The sequence below is a fragment of the Akebia trifoliata genome, chromosome 7 (genome assembly GCF_017979445.1).
Source record: "Akebia trifoliata isolate Shusen 1 chromosome 7, ASM1797944v1, whole genome shotgun sequence".
Classification (NCBI taxonomy): Eukaryota; Viridiplantae; Streptophyta; class Magnoliopsida; order Ranunculales; family Lardizabalaceae; genus Akebia; species Akebia trifoliata.
Window position 1 is genome coordinate 7,453,989 of NC_141381.1, and position 22,884 is coordinate 7,476,872.

General features: G+C 34.7%; 1 protein-coding gene across 1 annotated transcript; it reads right to left on the minus strand.

Annotated features, from left to right (window-relative positions):
• Positions 1 to 16,712: 16,712 nt before the first annotated feature.
• On the minus strand, positions 16,713 to 18,747 carry LOC147398149 (myb-related protein 308-like). Its single transcript, XM_086447297.1, has 3 exons — positions 18,559 to 18,747; positions 18,313 to 18,442; positions 16,713 to 17,176 (listed from the first exon to the last, which is right to left on the minus strand). Exons 1-3 carry the CDS (start codon positions 18,677 to 18,679, stop codon positions 16,738 to 16,740), a joined length of 690 nt encoding a protein of 229 aa, XP_086303423.1. The 5' UTR covers positions 18,680 to 18,747; the 3' UTR covers positions 16,713 to 16,737.
• Positions 18,748 to 22,884: the final 4,137 nt, after the last annotated feature.

Below are 22,884 nucleotides of genomic sequence, written 5' to 3' on the forward strand. Positions count from 1 at the left end.
GATCCATTAGGTAATACAACTCCTAGTGTTGCATCTACCCCTTCTCCTATGATTGGTGATAATTATAATGATGATGAATATACAAATAATATGATTTCATTAACCGATAGTATAGATGAAACATCCTTAGAAATTAAAAGTCGAAAAAGGAGGTCAAAAGTATGGTTAGAATTTGATGAAAAGAAATTGGGGGATGAGAACATTCAAGCAATTTGTGTACATTATAAGAGGGCATTTGACGGTTCCAGTTCAAAAGGAACTTCACATTTGATTAATCATACAAAGACATGTATGAGAAAATCAAATAAAGATGTCAAACAACAATTGTTGTCTGTTACAAAATCTAATAAAGAATCCTCAAAATTGACAAATTGAAAATATGATCCTGGAAAAAGTATAATAGATTTTGTGAAGATGATTGCGAAGTATGATTACCCCTTCAGTATGGGTGAGCACGAGTATTTTCAGTTATTCGTCAATAGCGTTAATCCCATGAGTAAGTTCTATTCTAGAAATACAAGACGAGCTGATTTAATGAAAGTTTATAACGAGATGAAAATTGAGTTACAAGACTTGCTTACTCAACTACCTTCTCGATGCAATCTCACAACAGATCTATGGACATCTGATCATCAAGAATTCAATTATTCTTGCCTGACTTGCCATTACACAGACAATGATTGGAAATTGAATAAGACAATCATATCTTTTGATTTAGTTCAAGATTCACATTTTAGGGAAGTTTTGGGTGGATTTATCAAATTAAAAGTATTAGATTGGAATCTTGATAAAAAGATATTTTCAATCACAGTCGATAATGCATCTAATAATGATGTAATGGCAAGAGATCTCAAAGATTGGTTATGCTCCAAAGGAATGTTAGCACTTAATGGTGACTTGTTTCATATAAGATGTAGTGCACACATTCTAAATTTAATTGTTCAAGATGGCTAAAAGAGATCGATGGAATTTTGAATAAGATTCGAGAAAGTGTAAAGTTCATAAAATCTTCTGCATCTAGAGGTCAAAATTTTGCAAGTGCATTGGCCCATACTAGGTTGACTGGAAAAGGGGTGTCTAGGGATATGCCAAACAGATGGAATTCTACATATTTGATGCTTCATAGTGTTTTGGCCGTACGTTCAGCATATGAACGATTAGCGAAGTTGGCTCCTAACTACAAATGTTTACTATCTTCAGAAGAATGGGAAGTAGAAAAAATTATTTGTGACTGTTTAAAAGTGTTTTATGATATTACTCTTCACTTCTCAGGAGTCAAATATCCAACGGCTAACTTATATTTTAAAGGCGTATGTGATATTTATGATAACATCATTCAGTGATTTGTCTCTAAACATGATTATGTGCATCAAATGGCCTTCAAAATGATTGAAAATTTTGATAAATATTAGAGTACTAGCAACTTGTTGATAAGCATTGGTGTGGTTCTTGATCCATGTTGTAAAATAGAGTTCATTGAGTTTGTGTTTTCTAGAATTTACGGGGAAGATGCTGACATGCACATCAATAAATGAATTTTACTCTAAGCATGTCATTTCATATGATTCTTGTACTGATTGAGCTAGTGGTTCAATTGGAGATGGTTTGAGTACAGTTGGTGATGGAAGTTCTAATACTAGGAACTCAAGGATGCAAGAAGAATTCAAGAAATTTATCCAAAAATGTTCTCAAAATTTACACCAAGTTCAAAAGACAGAGTTGGATAAATACTTAGATGAAGGTTTATTTTCACCGGGTGAAGCTGAAAAGAGTTTTGATATATTACTTTGGTGGAAAAGTAATGGTCCGAAGTTTCCTACACTTGCAACGATGGCTTGTGATATCTTGACGGTTCCAGTATCTACTGTAGTATCGGAATCAGCATTCAGTAATGGTGGTAGAATAATCACTGAATCCCATTCTTCGTTGAGTCCTGAAGTTGTGGATGCCTTGGTTTGTGTATTTTTAAAGTTTAAACATTATATGTTTTTTATTTGGTTGATGAATTATTGTTTAGTTTTCTATATGAGTTTCATATGTATGCCTCTAGTTGAAAATTGCTGAAAGTTGAGGTCTGTAGTTGTTTTCTGGTAGTTATTGATGTATTTGGATGCCATGGAAGAACTTTGTGCTAAGACTTAGAGCTTATCATCATGTTTGGTTTGGAAATACATATTAGCACAAAATTTCTTTGAATTCATTTCTATATAAAGATCTACTAATTACTTTGCGTCCCGAGATGTTCCTTGGTCTCGAATCTTCTTACATGGATTCCTCCTTTTCTAGTTACTTTGCCAAGGAACACAATAAAACTCAACTTTTTACAATGCACAGTCTTTTCTACTGGATCAGGTGAAAAAAACGAAAACCTATAATATCTAGTGAAAGATTTTTTTTATAATTGTGTTGGTGTCTTCGTAAATGATCCTAATCTTCGGGTATTAACCTTTTATGTTTCTCTCTTAAAAACTCCATGGTGGTTATTCAACTCATTGAAAAAATCATGATATCGACACTATGTTCGGGGCGAGGATTTTTCTCAAGCAAAATTAATTTAGATGTTTTGTATTTTAGTTAATATTGATATATTGGTTTTAAACTTACATAAATTCACTTTTTTTACAGTCTGGATCGTCTATGCACACCGTAATGGCACAGGGCCCATCAAGTGGCTGGGATAGTGTCTCAGACTGTCACGCAAACACCGGGCTAGTGGAACAGGTGCAAACATAAATCTCTAATAGCTAATGAATGACTTTTGTTATAACGTATTGGACCATCTAACATGGTTGAATTGCTTACTTATTTTATTTTTATTTTTAAACTAAGTTGGTTGAATTGCTAACTATCTCTTTATAAATTATCTTAATCTTCAGGTATTAACTTTTTTTGTTCCTTTCTCTAAAACTCCTGAGTGGTCATGTTACTGTTATCGACCCTAGCTTGTTAGATATAAGTATTTTTGTAAAGAAAAATTAATTTAGATATTCTATTAATATCCATTTATTGGTTTTAATTTAGATATTCTATTGTTATCCATTCATTGGTTGTAAACCTCCATAAAATTGTTGTTTTGTCTTTCGAACTAGTCATCCTATCTCAAGAGGATGAGCTCAAGATCAAGACGGAATGCAAAAGATAATGAGGCAAAACCAACAGTTGCTGCAGTGAGTATTTCATCAAGCAAAATTAATTTAGATATTCTTTTAATATCATAATCATTAGTTATGAATTTCCATAAAACCGATGTTTTCAAGCTACTGGAAATGCTAAAGGAACCATTATGGTGGGACAAAGTAGTTTTCAGGCTACTGGCGATGCTAAAGAACTCATTATGGCAGGATAAAGTAGTTCTTTCGGACAATTTGATAAATTGTTGGGGTTGAGATCAAGATTGAGACAAATTGCAAAAGATAATAAAACAAAACCAACGGTTCCAAGGGTGAGGATTTCATCAAGCAAAATTAATTTAGATATTATGTTAATAACTCCCATTCATCAAATGTAAAATTTCCGTTAAAAAAAACTACTGTTTTTAGGCTATTGGAGAAGTTGCAAAACATACTGAGACTCCGGACATCTCAGATCCCTTGGCTGAGAATCTTAATCCAACGATCGTCACGTTGCAAGGTGAAAAGCTTGCATTGAGCAACAATATACAGGGCTCATCCCTGTTAGCAACGCGTCACTCAAATTTCTCGTATTGTGGTATGGTCGTCATGATACTAATTATGGTCATGGGCGTGCTCATCTTTGGGGCATGGAAGTGGTTAAAGTTTTGAATGGATGGAGAATCATTGTTTACTATGAATCTGATTTTAGTTTTTGATTAATAAGAATAGGTATAGACTTTATTTTATATGCACCAAATTCTGTAATTAATAAGGATGAATATGTGTATGTATTTAGTGTGATCTTATATACTTTCTATGTGACTGGAACTTCTCTGTTGATGTCTTCAGGGGGAACTCCATTGAGACAAGGGGGCCATGTGTAGACACCCCATTTTTGCACTTTCCTGATTAATCAACTCGTCAACCCGATCGCAAAGGTTCCCAATGATGGATGTTTATTCCAATGCTTCATTTTGTTACCAGATATGTTTCAGAAATCCGGATGAGGTATCTCGAACTGACAAAACTTAGAAACCACGCTACGCTAGGTAAATACGACCCTAGAAACATAGAAATCATCATCTTGCAAACCAAAAAGAAGCTTCACGATAAAAATCACTAAAAATGATCAAATTACCAAAATACCCCTAACATCAAAACAACCTTAGAGCCTACATTACGCTTAGGAAAACCCATTCAAACACATAAAACAATAAATCGAAACCAAATAAATCATTTCACCAATTTTCACAAAATTTGATAAAATTACGAAAATATCCCTCATAAAATTCACGATCATTTCACACAAAAAATTTCATAAATGATAAAAATCAACTTTTTCATTGAATTCCTTACGAGAAACTGATTCCAAAACATCCTATAACATTGAAAAACGACTTAAAACGTAAAAAATCCTCTCCTAGGGCAAAACGGTAATTTCACAATTTTAATAATTAAAAATTTTGAAATTAATAAATAAATCATTAAATAATGTAAAGTGAAACATTAATAAAATTAATTATAAAATTTAACCCAAAAATTGATCAATCAAGCTTTCAAGAAAAATTGTTGATGGTTCGCAAAATATTTCTTTAAGGACCCCTCCATTTGGGGGTCCAAAGAATCAAAGATATAATAAAGGGGGGTTCTCCAAAAATTTAAAGTCAATCAAGCAAGACTAAAGTCAAGATATTAAAGTCAATCAAATAAGGCTAAAGTCAAAATTAAAGTCAATTAAGTAAGAATAGAGTCAAGTATTAAAGTAAATCTCATAAGACTAAGGTCAAAATCCTAAATCAAAACCCTAATCTAAACTAATCAAGTCAATCTCATAAGACTAAAGTCAAAACCCTAAAATCCTAAAACCCTAAAGACTAAGTCAAAACCCTAATTGAAACCCTAATCAAACCCTAATGCTTCTAAAAACTTTATAAATAGGAGCCTCCACACCCTATTTTCGTATCAAAGAAAAAACCCTAGAAAAAGTAGGTGAAGAAGCCTCCACAACCTCCCCAAAACCCTAATTTTGGAGCCCCAACTCCTTCCCTAACACCCCTACTCCGATTTTAGCCTAAAAAACACCCAAAAACCTCTCAAAAACATCCCAAAAATCCACAACAAATTCGAAGCACCCAGATCCAAGAAGGAGATACCTTACCTCGAAGATCAGAAATCAGATCCGGAGATAGAACGAAGTGAGGAATACGGTACAAGGAACCGTTTTCACCAGATATGAGGGAATATAACTTTTGCAGATCGAAGGTAAGATTTTTCATTATTTTTTAATCTAGGTTTGTCATTAGCGATATAGATTTATTTGGGATAAGTAGAGACCGGCAATGGCTGGACGGGGTTGGTGCCTAACACCTTCCAACCCCGTAACATGATCCCCGGATTCAGATTTTCTATAGTAGATTAGTTCATTATCCGTTTTAGAGTCAGTTTGGTTCCTAGACCATAATAACTAGGTGGCGACTCCCAAACCTCAAGGGTCAAAAGCAGATCCGCGCACCCCGCGGATCGAGGGCGCTTTCAGTGGCGACTCCGCTGGGGACTATTGAGGATCAAACTTGAAAAACCCCAAGTATGGGAGCATTGTCAAGATGACCTAGTTTTTTTTTATTTAGTTGGATTTATTTTATTTATTTTTTCTGTTTATTTATTTTTTTGTCTTGATTGTAGATGATTTTGGGTATTGCATTTTTTTTTCCAATTAAGGATCACTTTTTGATGACCCCTAAATAATGAAAGATTCAAATTGACATATGAAAATGATGGAATGATGAAGGTTGGGATAGTAATGTTAAAACGTTTTTACAAAATATTCTAGTTAGAATTAAGTCTGAGAACCTTTAATAAAATGTAGATCTCATCGAGTAGATTAATTTAGAACTTGAGTTCACTCAATTTCGTTATCGGAAGCCTTAGATATCATCGATGCACGTTCAATATGTAAATCTGGAATTGTTGTTGAATGAAAGTTGGGACAGCAATGTTAAAACTTTTTTACAAAACATTCTAGTGAGAATTAAGTCTGGGAACCTCTTAATAAAACGTAGATCTCATCGAGTAGATTAATTTAGAATCTGAGTTCACTCAATTTCATTATCGGAAGCCTTAGATATCATCAATGCAAGTTCAATCTGTAAATCTGGAATTGTTTCTGAATGAAGGTTGGGACAGCAACGTTAAAACGTTTTTACAGAACATTCTGTTGAGAATTAAGTCTAGGCAAATATGTAGATCTCATCGAGTAGATTAATTTAAAACTTGAGTTCACTCGATTTCGTTATCGGGAGCCTTAGATATCATCGATGTAAGTTCGGATTGTATTTTCCAAATTCACAGAAAATTCGAATTTATCTAATGTTAGCACAATTAATGTTCCTGAGAGTGAGCTCATCTCAACCATTGTCATTCTATCATCAATGTAACATCTATTGGAATCTCGATTTATTTTGGATCACCCAAAAATAACCCTTGATTAGATCATAAACAACAAATTTATGGGCTTTTTTAATGTTGGATCAGATTAATTATTATTTGTGTTATATGCCCATATAATGTGCCATGATCTCTACAGATATATTTGTGATGTGTTTGCTTTCATCTTAATTTCGATGTGATGGGTTTTGTATTATTTTCTTGATCAATATTCATTTGATATCTATATGTGATGACATAATCTGGCCCATGGGCCCATGTGTTTGAAAAAGGCCCCGGGCACACCCCACCCTGTTTTGCACACACCACATGCACGTTTACTGTTTTGCACACTTACACGTCCTATATAGCCAACGTGGCACTAGTACGTGGCCCGATCTCTTCGGAAATGCGATGTCATTCATGAAAACCACAACTCCAGTCACGTACCTTAGGGTATATCAAACTAGGGCATCAATACCATCTAATCAGGTGATTCTGAGAGATGTATTGATGCACCCAAGCTGGAGTGACCTGAGCCTTTGACCTATTGTGAGCCACACAGTCACATGTCCCGATTACCAACGTAGTACTAGTACGAGGTCGGTCCCCTTGTGGGATGCCAAACCATTTATGAAAGCTACAACTCTTGACTTGTACCCTATAGGTATAAAAGATAATCTAAGTATATCAATTGCACTTCTTGGTCAAAACCGGTGCCTAAGCAAGATCTTGCCCCACTGTACCCTACTGTACGAAGGGGATAGACTACGTCTATTCTAGACGAGATGTATTTAAGTGGGCCCTTACTCAGCATTGTGCGCCACCTCTCAACTGGAGATCAAACTGGCTGTTTTTGACTTCAGAGAAGTGAATTGAGATTTTAGATTATCACCTATACGGTATATCAAACCAAGTCACCACGTATCGAAAGGTATATAGGTGTGCTTGGGCAAGGGTGGCCAGATAAAAATGCATTGCACGTAGTAAGCTTAGAGTCTAGAAACCTTCCCTGTAGGTCACGACTTGAACTTATCGTGGGTGTTCCCGGGTTGTTTATTGAATGGAATATTTTGATTGATGAATGTAGGTGAAAGATGTGAATGATGAGATTAGAATGCATGTGAATGATGAGATAAGGAATGTATGATTGTCCTCAAGGATAAAAAATTTTGTTTTGAAAATTAAAACGGGTGCACCGACCCAATAAAAAATCCATCTCTTGCAAATGACCCAGCCCAACTCGATCCAACAATCCTGATGGACCGGGCCATTTAAATCGAAATAGAAATCAAATTTTCAAAGAAGAAAAATAGTTTACAAAGGGAAAGTATTTTTCAAAATAAATGTTTTCTAGAAAAAGTGTTATTCTTTAGAAAAAATGTTTTCTAAGAAAAAACGTTTTCCAAAAAATATTTTCCATAAGAAAAAGATTTTCCAAGAGAAAATGCTTTCCAAATAAAAAACTATTTTTCAGAGAAAATTTTTTTTCCAAAAGAAAAGAAAATTCAGAAAAAAATGGTTTACAAAAAATCTATTTTTGCATGAAAAATTATTGAAATATGTTTGTGGAAGTTGTTATTCAATGAAAACATTATTTGTCAATATTTTTCAAGAGTGCAATAAAATTATTTTTGTGAATAATCATTACATTAATGAATTGTTTAATGGATTGGTGCACAAATTTAATAAAATCTCAAGGTTCATTTAAAATGTTATCAAAGGGATTACAATGAAATTGGTTAAATTCACCTTCAAAGAGGTTTAAGGGTTATCATTGTGTCTAAGCTCAATCGTCCATCGTCTAGCTAGGGTTGTAAATCCGGTCAGTTAGAGTAAACGTCAATATCAAATCAACAGTCAGAAATGACCTCAACATTGTCCAGTTGTTCGTTAAAGATCATAGTGCTTCAATCCTACCGGTTATAAGAATTATCTCAGTCCTCAGTCCTAATCAAACTCGTGTGAATACTTATCTTGAGTTTTCATTAGTCATTTGGGTTAGCTCGAGTCCTTTTTTCCAGCAAGGTCATGTCTTCCTTAGATTGAGTCTACTCTTTCCTATTGAGTCAAGTTAGTTCATCGAGTCTATAGAGGTGTCTGTTGTCCCATCTGAAATTGATCGGATAAAAGAAATTTTTGAATACCTCGAGCGCATTAACGAATTAACTAATAATTTGATAGATTTCGTTTTTGAACAAGAAAATAAGAGTCGGGCTCAACCTTTAATCGAGAAAGGAAAGGTCTTTGACCTTGAAACAAAAAATAATTCTTAAAGAGATTCAAATAGAAACCATCTTATCCCTAAAGGAACACCAGGGGATAATGAATTTACTCAGAAATTTCAAAAGACTTGTTCGTGTGATCATATGAGGGTATGTTAGGTACAAGCTTGGGTATTGTTCAACACGGAATAGATACTCGTCTATATCGATGGAATCAAAGAAGATGTTATAAAATGTATCGGCACTATCCTTACTACATCTTGAATTTCAAATCACATATTATCAATCGATATGGGGGTACCTTTTGAACTGATCTCTGATAATGGGTCGTACTTCAAAGCATAAATCATTACTCTATGTTTAAAGTTCAAGATCCGGAAGCACAAATCATCCCCCTACCGTCCTCAGATCAATGGAACGGTTGAAGCAGTTAGTAAGAGTCTCAAGACTATCATCAGGAAAATGTGTCAATCACATCAAGATTGGTCAGAAAAATTATCATTCACGCTATGGACATATCGAACTTCAATTCGATCCTCTACTGGAGCTACTCCCTACTCCTTAGTGTATGGCATGGAAGCAGTCTTGCCAGTTGAAATAGAAATTTCGTCTCTCAGGGTCTTGTTGGAAAATCATTTGTTAGAAACAGATTGGGTTCGTCAGCAGTATGAAGAATTAAACTTGATCGAAGAAAACGAGTTAAAGCCCTATACCATGTGCAAGCTTATTTAAGAAGAGTCACCCGTACATTTGACAAAAAGGTCAAAGCTCATCATTTACAAGTCAAGGATTTAAGTATCAGACTTCAAAGAAAATTGAACACTCCTCCTCGACTATAGGAGAAAGTCTGAACCCAATTGGAGAAATTCATTCATTAAGGAAATACTGTCTGGAAAAGTCGTCAGACTTCAAGATCATGATGGAAGTGAACTACCAGAGTCAACCAACCTTGACCGGATCAAATGGTACTACATTTAAGGAGGCCATCTTTGGCCGAATCAATTTTCCTGCTACCCAGTTCATTATGTCCTTTCTCAGCCCTTTGCAGCTTTTTCAAAAAAAAATAAATAAATAAATAAAAAATAATGCATTTTTCTTTCTCAGCCCGATCACCTAACTTAGGGGAGGGAAAATCTGAACTACGTTTTGGTCTGATCCCAAAAATTTGGGGTACGTAGGCAACCTGAGAAGTTACTTCAGGCCCGACCACATCAAAATAAAAATATATATATAGATTCCCCGATAAAGGAAAAATCTAAAAAGAAAAAAATTCAAAAGAAAAAAAAAATATCATCCAAAATGGGGAAGAAAGTTCAATAAAAAATTTTAAATGAAATGCCATACAAGGGTATTTGGGTTTTTGAGCCTCAAAATTCCTTTCTTTTTATGCCTAGTCCCAAGCCTACCTATAAAAGTCCTCCTAAGTACCGTGTGAAAAAGTCAAGGAGGGTAGCGAAGCATGATCAGACAGTAATTCTAGAACTTCAGATTAGAAGAAAAAGATTAAAAAAAAAAAAAAAAAAATGAAGAAGCCTGCTAAGTTGAAAACCCGGAAAGGGCGACTTAGGCAAAAATTAAGGCAAGCTCGCAAGGTTGAAAATCTGAAAGGACAACTTTGGCAACAATCAGAGCAAAGAAAAAGAAAAAGCTCGCTAGATCGAAAACCTGAAAAGGCGATCTAGGCAAAAGTTAGAGCAAGCTCGATAGATTGAAAACCTGAAAAGGCGATCTAAGCAAAAGTTAGAGCGACAAAGAAAAACAGAAGAAAATCCCAAGTTGAGAGCGATTCGAGCTGAAACATCAGAAGTCCGAATAATCAAGTTCAATACTCAACTTAAACCAGGCATAGATTCAGAAGCCACAAGTATCTTATCTACGATCGATCTGAAAATTCTTACTTCCCCAAGTGAACCAATGGAGAGAAGGGTGAATTCTAGGATGAGTCTCAAAAGGAAATATTTTGTTCTCTTGAACCTGACTCAAAATCTTCAAATAAAATTAATCAAAATTAAAAGTTGGATCTTTATTGCGCTTGTGGTAATCAAATATTTCAAACCTTCATACAAGGGCCATTTTTCTTTTTCCTCTAAAGTATGTAATTTCCCTCCTTATACCAGGGGCATTTTTTAATGATGTGTTCAATTATTTTCAATGCCATGTTTATTGTCAAACTAGGGACATTTTGTTTTTGGAGCAATGTTAATCCTAAAAACCTCAAACTTAAGGTTACCCTTTTCATAACAGTTCTTCAAAAAACTCTTGAGGTTCAAAAGAAATAAAAACTCAGGTTTTAAATTCATAAAACTTTTTGGATAAATCCTTGAGGTTCAAACAAAAGCACTTCGGATCTCACATTTGACTGTGTCCAGAGATCAACTAATATGGTATTCCCAAATCCAATCATTCCTAGATTCGATCATTTCTCTTCCAGATTCAGTATCTTTCAGATTTATTTAATTCACTCTGATCAGTCTTTTCCAAATTCATTCATTCTTTCCCAAAAGTCCTTTATTCCTTCGCCAATTTTGCTTAGTTGCCGCCAAGGGTTATCTTGGATTTTGCTCAGTTGCCACCAAGGGTTATCTTGGATTTTGCTCAGTTTCCGTCAAGAGTTATCTTGGATTTTGCTCAGTTGCCGTCAAGGGTTATCTTGGATTTTGCTCAGTTGCCACCAAGGGTTAACTTGGATTTTGCTCAGTTGCCGTCAAGGGTTATCTTGGATTTTGCTCAGTTTCCATCAAGGGTTATCTTGGATTTTGCTCAGTTTCCGCCAAGGGTTATCTTGGATTTTGCTCAATTACCGTCAAGGGTTATCTTGGATTTTGCTCAGTTTCCGTCAAGGGTTATCTTGGATTTTGCTCAGTTGCCGTCAAGGGTTAACTTGGATTTTGCTCAGTTGCCGTCAAGGGTTATCTTGGATTTTGCTCAGTTTCCGTCAAGGGTTATCTTGGATTTTGCTCAGTTTCTGCCAAGGGTTATCTTGGATTTTGCTCAGTTGCCGCCAAGGATTATCTTGGATTTTGTTCAGTTTCCACCAAGGGTTATCTTGGATTTTGCTCAGTTGCCGCCAAGGGTTATCTTGGATTTTGCTCAGTTGCCGCCAAGGGTTATCTTGGATATTGCTCAGTTGCCGCCAAGGATTATCTTGGATTTTGCTCAGTTTCCGCCAAGGATTATCTTGGATTTTGTTCAGTTTCCACCAAGGGTTATCTTGGATTTTGCTCAGTTGCCGCCAAGGGTTATCTTGGATTTTGCTCAGTTGCCGCCAAGGGTTATCTTGGATATTGCTCAGTTGCCGCCAAGGATTATCTTGGATTTTGCTCAGTTCCGTCAAGGGTTATCTTGGATTTTGCTCAGTTGCCGTCAAGGGTTATCTTGGATTTTGCTCAGTTGCCGTCAAGGGTTATCTTGGATTTTGCTCAGTTTCCGTCAAGGGTTATCTTGGATTTTGCTCAGTTTTCGCCAAGGGTTATCTTGGATTTTGCTCAGTTTTCGCCAAGGGTTATCTTGGATTTTGTTCAGTTTCCACCAAGGGTTATCTTGGATTTTGCTCAGTTGCCGCCAAGGGTTATCTTGGATTTTGCTCAGTTGCCGCCAAGGGTTATCTTGGATATTGCTCAGTTGCCGCCAAGGATTATCTTGGATTTTGCTCAGTTTCCGCCAAGGGTTATCTTGGATTTTGCTCAGTTGCCGCCAAGGGTTATCTTGGATTTTGCTCAGTTTTCGCCAAGGGTTATCTTGGATTTTGCTCAGTTGCCGCCAAGGGATTATCTTGGATTTTGCTCAGTTACCGACGAGGGTTTACTCGGAATTATGATCAATTTATGTTCAATTATGCTCAGTCTATGCTCAGTTTATGTCTAATTTATATTCATTTTGCGTTTAGATTTTACTCAAATTTACCTCAGATTTTTGAGTCCACACACTTGCACAGTTGTTACATCAGTCAAGGAGAATTTTTTAAAAATTCAAGGATCTGACGTTGCCAGTGAGAGCTCGCGCTCAAGGACCTGACAACCTTTTAGTTCGGGGAGAGTTTACGCTCAAGGATCCGAATGCCCACACAAATTGCTAAATCAGGTTGCAAAATGAACTGTCACTAGCTTTGGCATTCGGATATCGCACTATCTACCGAAATAGATTTGCTATCTAGTTTGCTTCAATCCTCTGCCAAAGAGGGGCATCTGTAGACACCCCATTTTTGCACTCTCCTGATTAATCAACTCGTCAACCCGATCGTAAAGGTTCCCAATGATGGATGTTTATTACAATGCTTCATTTTGTTACTAGATATATTTCAGAAATCCGGATAAGGTATCTCGAACTGACAAAACTTAGAAACCACGCTACGCTAGGTAAATACGACCCCAGAAACATAGAAATCATCATCTTGCAAATCAAAAAGAAGCTTCACGATAAAAATCACTAAAAATGATCAAATTACCAAAATACCCCTAACATCAAAACAACCCTAGAGCCTACATTACGCTTAGGAAAACCCATTCAAACACATAAAACAACAAATCGAAACCAAATAAATCATTTCACCAATTTTCACAAAATTCGACAAAATTACGAAAATATCCCTCATAAAATTCACGATCATTTCACACAAAAAATTTCATAAATGATAAAAATCAACTTTTTCATTGAATTCCTTACGAGAAACTGATTCCAAAACATCCTGGAACATTGAAAAACGACTTAAAACGTAAAAAATCATCTCCAAGGGCAAAACGGTAATTTCACAATTTTAATAATTAAAATTTTCGAAATTAATAAATAAATCATTAAATAATGTAAAGTGAAACATTAATAAAATTAATTATAAAATTTAACCCAAAAATTGATCAATCAGGCTTTCAAGAAAAATTGTTGATGGTTCGCAAGATATTTCTTTAAGGACCCCTCCATTTAGGGGTCCAAAGAATCAAAGATATAATAGAGGGGGGTTCTCCAAAAATTTAAAGTCAATCAAGCAAGACTAAAGTCAAGATATTAAAGTCAATCAAATAAGGCTAAAGTCAAAATTAAAGTTAATTAAGTAAGACTAGAGTCAAGTATTAAAGTCAATCTCATAAGACTAAGGTCAAAACCCTAAATCAAAACCCTAATCTAAACTAATCAAGTCAATCTCATAAGACTAAGGTCAAAACCCTAAATCAAAACCCTAATCTAAACTAATCAAGTCAATCTCATAAGACTAAAGTCAAAACCCTAAAACCCTAAAGACTAAGTCAAAACCCTAATTGAAACCCTAAAAGAAACCCTAATCAAACCCTAATGCTTCTAAAAACTTTATAAATAGGAGCCTCCACACCCTATTTTCGTATCAAAGAAAAAACCCTAGAAAAAGTAGGTGAAGAAGCCTCCACAACCTCCCCAAAATCGTAATTTTGGAGCCCCAACTCCTTCCCTAACACCCCTACTCCGATTTTAGCCTAAAAAACATCCAAAAACCTCTCAAAAACATCCCAAAAATCCACAACAAATTCGAAGCACCCAGATCCAAGAAGGAGATACCTTACCTCGGAGATCAGAAATCAAATTCGGAGATAGAACGAAGTGAGGAATACGGTACAAGGAACCGTTTTCACCATATCTGAGGGAATATCACTTTTGCAGATCGAAGGTAAGATTTTTCATTATTTTTTAATCTAGGTTTGTCATTAGCGATGTAGATTTATTTGGGATAAGTAGAGACCGGCAATGGCCGGGCGGGGTTGGTACCTAATACCTTCCAACCCCGTAATATGATCCCCGGATTCAGATTTTCTATAGTAGATTAGTTCATTATCCGTTTTAGAGTCAGTTTGGTTCCTAGACCATAATAACTAGGTGGCGACTCCCAAACCTCAAAGGTCAAAAGCGGATCCGCGCACCCCGCGGATCGAGGGCGCTTTCACCATGACCCCACAAAAATTGATGAAGTCTTTATTTTATATACTTATCCTACCTTACAAAGAAGGGTTGGTTATGTAGGACACATTTTATGGTCCTTGTCAATAATGAAATAACTAGAAATTTTTTTTTTTTCCGGATAAATTTCAAATAGTTTTCGGATAATTTTCTAATAGTAAATTTCGGATTCGAATCGGATAATATCGGATATTCGATAATTTGTTCAGATACGAATTCAGATATTCGTTAGTGATATCCGATCGGATTCGGATTCAAATTCAGATATCCCTAAAACTTTTTGGATTCGAATTCGGATATAGCATTATCCGATACGATATCTATTCGTTGACAGCCCTGACTATATGGATATGTGGTCCATCCTTGGTGAACCTCCAAACAAAAAATCATAGTGTTTGATAACTTGCATCAATTAGATCTAAGCTCTTGAAAAAGAGTTTAAATCAAGCGATCATAAATCATTTTTAAGACAATACTAGTATTAATGGATGCACATCACCAATCAAACAGATCTTTTGTATGTAGATTCATCAAGTGATGGATCACATATCCATATGGTCACTGAGTCTCAAACAATTATACATGGCATAAAATGGGGTGTCACCTGACTTGTTAGATATAGGACACCGTTATGGATCCCTACTCAATAAAAAAAAGTAAATGATTTACCGGACAGACATATCTAAGAAATTTTATTTTAAAAAAAGGACTAAGAAACTAATATGGTGTCCCTTTCCTATAAAGTAAAAAATGTGTTTATGTGGCACATTTTAGTTGGAGTTTAAATCACCTTGGATTCTTAATCAAGTCGTGCATGCAACACAATGTGTATGTTCTCCCATCTAAAACTTAGACACCTGTCTTCCGCATACGAATAGAAAAGTCCCTTACTTTATCAAGTTTTTACGAAACAAATCTTACTTTATCAATCAGACTAGCATGACTAACTTAGTAGGATTTCAAATCTTACTAAGGGTCATTAGGCCCATATGAATTATCAAATTGGAAATCCAATACCATAACCTTTTAGATTTCATGAAAAAGCACTAATTAAAAAAATATATATAAAAAAAAAAATTATTGTTGAATTTGATCAAAAGTGTTGAAAATGGATGGTTACCAAATTTAAAACTAAAATTCAATTATAAAATAAATAACTTTTTTTTTTTAAATTCTTTTTTAAGTTCTTAAAATTGTGTCTTTTATAATACTCTGACATTAGATCATGTTTTTGGATGCAAAAAAATAATGTGATTAAGGTTCACTCCAAGATACATTAATTACAGATTAATCCCATCAATTTGAATTTTATGACAAGTATCCCCACTCAAAAGATCTGTTGGGCAACAGACTTGATAAGGTAAGGTTTGATGAGTAACAAACTTCCTAAAGTAAAGCTCCCTTGAAAGATAATTTTTCGAAGATTTTCTTTGGTCACTGCACCCAAAAAGAGATGGCGGCACTAGCATACGTGAAATTGCAATCAAGTGCTTTTTTGAAAAAGCTTTGAATTGGGTATGTGGCTTTAAAATTTTGATAGAACCCTCTTCTTTAAATTACACATGGCATTTTCAAAGAGGTATTTCAAGTATTAGTAAAAAGTAAGGGTGGAAATAAATTCAAAAATCCATGTGTCACCTTCCTTTAAAGTCAGACTCCGTGTTTTTGAGTTGACTGATGGGGCTGTGATTGTGAATGGACGGGTTTGGGCTGGGCTTGGTTGAGTCCCAGAGCCTTGATAAACTCCTCAAAAAGAGAATAGTGCTCGAAACCCCACGAAGCTATGAATTTCTCGGACTACCCTCCAGGTCCTGTTGACCCTTGACTTGACCTGCTGCACGTAGGACTTTCTGAGGGGGCGGTGTGTATGATAGCGGGTTTAGTCCCACCTGATGGGTGGGGATACCCACAAAATCAACAAAAAAAATCTCTAAAATAAATGGAGAAGAACTAGTCTCTTGTGCAATAAGACCCCAACCCAATAGTTTCTGAGAATTTCTATAGATTTGAAGAGATGTTATAGGCAAGAGAATCAGTCCAAACTTATAAACATCCATTCATTTAAAGAGAAGAAGTGTAGGACAAGGTTCCATATTGAGTTCCACTGCTAATTTTGACTCTTCATGTTGTTGTTTCTCTTCTATGTGAGTAAAAGACTCAGAAGGAATGGCCATTATGAGATCAAGATTTAAATCAGGCAAGATACATGTGCCATTGTTCTCCACGAAACTTCCAGCATTGGAAACCTGATCATTGACTGCACAAGAATTTGCTGGTTGACATGGCTGACATGTCTGGTTTTTCGACCCAGATGATGTGTTACCAGCCAGGACCCATTGATTTTGGGGACAAGAGGGGATGTTACGGCTCAACCCATAGTTATTATTTGGGCCGATACCCATTCTTATCATCTTTCTCCTCAGATGATCAGAGTTCCAGTAGCTCTTTACCTCGTTGTCTGTACGTCCTGGTAACCTCCCAGCTATCAATGACCACCTGAAAAGCCAACATTAATTCAAAACAACACAAATTAACTACTATAAGTGTGGAAAAAAAAAATTTAGCATAGACACATATATGGATAATTTCTTTTACAAATTATTCAACATTAAACACTGACAAACTATAGTTTCCAGAGAGAGAAAATGAATTCAAGAAAGAGTCACCATAACCTGACTCGAAAAAAGCCACTCGAAACTCACTCGCTGACGTGACATGTGCACAAAACCATAAATCTTTTTCTTTGGGATACACAAGGAAATGATATCTATGGTTCCATACACAACCAAGTCAGTGAGTAAATTTCAAGTGGCTTTTTTTGAGTCAATTTATCATTAGTCTTTAAGAAATGGAAGAAGGACACCATGTTTGAAAAAGGAAGAAAAATCAAGGGAAGTCTCAAAACTCTACACACACACACACAAAAAAAAATTATATTTTTAAGTGCATTGTAAAAGCATTTTTTAAGCTTTAACCAACTTTGGTAAACATGTTTAAATTATAAATAGGAGAATTTTGTTATTTTAATGATAAAAATGATGAATAAACTTGTTTTAGTAAGGAAACCTATTATAGAGTTTTCGTTACAGATTTCATGTCAATTATACTAGCATAAATTCAGCTATTGAATCCTGTATTTCCAGCTCTTTCAATTCGCATGTAAACCTCCCTTTAATAGGGTCTGTCCATCATTGTACATTTCTGTCATATAATACAACTTCTTGCTTGCTTAGCAAAAAATAAAAAGAAAAAATACTAACATAAATTGTTGGGTAAACTACCATTTCGTGAGCTGAATATGAAGAAATTCAGATTCCAGCGCATTGTTCATTTTAATTCCCAAAACATGAAAATGCAGATCACAGGTTTTTCAAAGTGACGACTTTGCTGGTTTAAAGTAGCGAGATCGCTGCAAACCTGCGAGATTGTCACTTTGAAAGAAAAAAAAAATCAGCGATCTTGTTACTTTAAACCAGTGAGATGATCACCTTGAAAAACATGGGATCTCACTCTTCCTGTTTTGGGAATTAAAATGAACAGTTAGTCGGAATGGGAATTTCATCAAAATTTGATCAAGTATTGGGAAATTTCTCTAACTTCTTTTAATAAATATTCTTGAAAATAATGATCACCGATTTCCTAATAGTGCATGGAGCTTGATGATAAGGTCCTCTTCATCTTCAGCAAATTTGCCTCGTTTAAGGTCTGGCCTTAGATAATTTATCCATCTCAGCCTACAACTTTTACTGGAGCGAAGCAAACCTAATCAATAAAAACATGATCCATTAGAGTTTATTTCAATTATTTTTAATGGTTAATTATTTAAGTATATAAATACATACATTGATGATGAGTGTTAGAATGATTAAATTACAAACCTGCAGCTTGAGGGAGACAGCGCCAGCAACCTTCACCATGAGTTTGCATGTATTTTATGAGCTTCTGATCTTCTTCCTTAGACCAAACTCCTTTATTTTTATTACTACAAGGTTTCTTCATTTAAATCCTCTCACAAGAAACACAACACAAAAGAATTATTGTGAGAGAGAGAGAGAGAGTCCAAAGTTCTTGTACATGAGCAGCCTTGCAAATATATAATATAATATAATAAGGTGTAGGGTATTAAGACTGGGTTAAGTTTAACGTTGACTTTGACTGACAGTTTGCTCATGTGCTTGTGTGAGACGAGAGATAGATGAGAAATGAGCTACCGTTTGTCTTATTTCTTGTTGATCGGTTGGTACTGTTTGGCTGGGTGAGGTGGTTGTACTTAATACGCAGTTCTAGAGTAACATTAAAATTGACATCAATTCTCACGTTGCTGATGTGGGGGTGCAGACATAACCATTAGATGCTTTATAGCCAATGCTTTGCACTCCTATCTAGACGATACATGTGAAAATAGATGTCAATTGTAATGTCACGTGAGTATTTTTTCTTTTTGTATTGACCTCTAGCTTTGGATATTTCAACACTGTATCTGATAAACTCTGGATAAGGTGATGGTGTCGTCAGCTAATCTCCTACCTCTCAACTACACGGATAAGGCATCGAAATTAAAAGAAAAATATTATATCCAAGTGGATGATGTTACAACTTACAAGAAGTGAGAAATCAGTTTATGTTATAAAAAAAAATTGAATAATTTTTTTTTGTTTTTTTTTTTTAAATTAGTATCAGATATATAAATAATAATGGAAAATTATTAAAACTAATAATTAATTAATTACTAATTATTAAAATTAAAATATATATATATATCTAAATTCTAAAAAAGATAATAAACAGAGGGTTGGATTGCCTGATTTTGGGTTGACAATTTTACCCCTCTGACGATAGCCATCCACGTGCAAGAGTCAAAAATGAAATAGGCTCTTTCATGACTACCTGTTTTAACTTTTATCTAAAGACGGAAATAATTATCTTTAATTATTATCAAAAATAATATTTTTTAAATAAAAAAATTTTCTAATAAAATAAAGTGCATCGCATCATATTTTCTAATTCCTTTAATCTTTCCTTTGCCTTGTTAGAATAACTTCCATAAGAAACCAAATGCTGTCCACTCAATCAAAATAGAATCAAAATTTTGCTCAACTAATCGGACTCCGTTCAATCAGGTCGGATATCAATTTATATATATATATATAGAGGGAGCGGTTCGGCAGTCCTAAAATTTGTCAAGTTTAGTGCCAAACATTTTTTGTAAATCACTTTTGATGGGGTTAGAAGTTTTGGAATATGCTGATTTTTTGTGAGGATGATCTCTATGGTGTAGAGATCATCCTCACAAAAAATCAGCTTATTTTGAAACTTCTAACCCTAGTTTACAAGTTGAAGAATCGTAGACCATCCAATTTTTGTAAATCACTTTTGATGGGGTTAGAAGTTTTGGAATAGGCTATTTTTGGTGAGGATGATCTCCTCATCATAGAGATCATCCTCACAAAAAATCAGCTCATTCCAAAGCTTCTAACCCATATTTTGAAAAATGTTTGGCACCAAACTTGGCAAACTTTAGGGCTACTAAACCGTCCCCATATATATATATATATATATAGAGGGAGCGGTTCGGCAGTCCTAAAGTTTGCCAAGTTTAGTGCCAAACATTTTTTGTAAATCACTTTTGATGGGGTTAGAAGTTTTGGAATATGCTGATTTTTTGTGAGGATGATCTCTATGGTGTAGAGATCATCCTCACAAAAAATCAGCTTATTTTGAAACTTCTAACCCTAGTTTACAAGTTGAAGAATCGTAGACCATCCAATTTTTGTAAATCACTTTTGATGGGGTTAGAAGTTTTGGAATAGGCTATTTTTGGTGAGGATGATCTCCTCATCATAGAGATCATCCTCACAAAAAATCAGCTCATTCCAAAGCTTCTAACCCATATTTTGAAAAATGTTTGGCACCAAACTTGGCAAACTTTAGGGCTACTAAACCGTCCCCATATATATATATATATATATAGAGGGAGCGGTTCGGCAGTCCTAAAGTTTGCCAAGTTTAGTGCCAAACATTTTTTGTAAATCACTTTTGATGGGGTTAGAAGTTTTGGAATATGCTGATTTTTTGTGAGGATGATCTCTATGGTGTAGAGATCATCCTCACAAAAAATCAGCTTATTTTGAAACTTCTAACCCTAGTTTACAAGTTGAAGAATCGTAGACCATCCAATTTTTGTAAATCACTTTTGATGGGGTTAGAAGTTTTGGAATAGGCTGATTTTTGGTGAGGATGATCTCCTCATCATAGAGATCATCCTCACAAAAAATCAGCTCATTCCAAAGCTTCTAACCCATATTTTGAAAAATGTTTGGCACCAAACTTGGCAAACTTTAGGGCTACTAAACCGTCCCCATATATATATATATATATATAATGATAATGTACATCAAAAAAGAACTCGTTGTTACAGAGTTTCTAACTTGATAACAAAAAATCATTATAGATTTTTACTTAATTAAGAATGTTTCTGTATTTATTTATAGATCTTTAAAAATAAATATATGATTTTACCTATTTTATTTGATAATTAAGTTGTTAGAGTTTTAGTAGGTTCTAATTTTTTTGATTTCCATATTTTCTAATTTAAAATAAATTGTTGAATTTTAGGAAGAAAAAAAAAAAAAGCAATCTTTTGCAATCTAAATTTTTAAATTTCCTTTTTTGTTAATAAACTTGTTATAGAGTTTTAGTTTAATCAAGACGTAACTTTTGATCTGGTTGTTCTTTTGACTATTATTAAATATATTTTTGGGTAGCTTGAGAAGCATCTTATTATTTATTTTTTGCATTTTAGGACTAATTTAGTAATTTTTGTGGACAATTTTGCAAGTCTAATTTAGTTTTGACTCCAAAAACTATTAAAATATCAAAGAAAAAAAACTAATAAAGTATTGGTGTGCCTATTTGCTATTTGAACTGGATATATAGGTCTGCATTGACCACCCAAAAGAATATGTAACATGTAATAGTAATCAAAAGTTATGTCATGATTAAAGATCTTTGTTAAACTATTTAATTTATAGTTTCCTAATTAGAAAACCTATAGTAATATTAACACTACTAAATATATTCTCATATAGGTCATACACCACCCTCCTATCATGATGCAATATGCCAGGAAATGTATGTTGTGTTTTATCTCTCTCAAACACATTGAAATCAATTAGGCTGACAAAAAATTTAGGATTAAATATCAATTGTATCTACCTTACAAGATTATGTTTGATAAAATAATCACTAGACAAGTGAAAGACAAAGAAACTACATTTTCAAAAATATTTGGGAGTGAAGGGGGAACATGGTAGAAAATCATATTGGGTGAGTTGAAAGAAAATTGCAAGTCCAATGATGAGGATGGAAGTTTAGGGGTGCATCATCTTCAAGATACTCTCATATTTGGTTTATTAACAAAACACGGGTAAAATATATATAGTTGTGTTGGAGTAACATTATAACGTACATCGATTCTCACATTGCTGATGTGGAGGTGCATACATAACCATAGCAGCTCTTCACTCGTATCTCAATAAAAAGCATATATGGTTTTCTACATACATCCATGTCGGCTATGTGAGAATCAATGTACATTTTAATGTTACTTCAGCATTTTCCTAAAGTATATGATTGTAGTAACACTTGGATTAAGTTTCGGTAGCTGGACCAATGATGGTCGATTAGCAGACAAATTCCCTTTGGTTGCTTCAAATTCAAATTTCAAAATAAATGAGGGTTGATGCAATGAGAGTAGGACCTAGAAAAAGCTAGCTCAGTTTTATATTCATTCTAAAATGGCTTCATGTCTTTCTAGAATATCATCCATACATTGGGGTTTCAAATCAAATTATTTAGAAAACTGAATATAGACTGCCGATTTGTACTCGTCAGTTTGTCACCTAGTCGTTGTAGATTCCCTGAGTAGGATCGAGATCCATGCCCACCTCCACGCACAAATGCCAAAACCGAATCTCATCTTGATCCTCTGATCCAAGGTAGCATCGCACTCAAGTACTTTTACATATCTTTGTCTACACTTTGAGTGGGAGTCGCTCCACCTACTTGAAGCAAACACAAACTCAAATGAAATATTTTTGGACGTGTTCCTGCACAAGACATGGCAATCGTGCCACAATTGCATGGCCCCACTTCTACTCGTGGCAACACCTCTTTCCAATAATGCCCCAATCGACAACTTCATG

Bases quoted from the DNA above. Each gene is read 5' to 3' on its own strand.
- LOC147398149 (XM_086447297.1), bottom strand. From the start codon at position 18,679: ATGAAGAAACCTTGTAGTAATAAAAATAAAGGAGTTTGGTCTAAGGAA. The intron at 18,443-18,558 runs GTTTGTAATTTA...TTTATTGATTAG, and splicing joins CTGTCTCCCTCAAGCTGCAG to GTTTGCTTCGCTCCAGTAAA. The intron at 17,177-18,312 runs GTGATCATTATT...TTGGCTTTTCAG, and splicing joins CATGCACTATTAGGAAATCG to GTGGTCATTGATAGCTGGGA.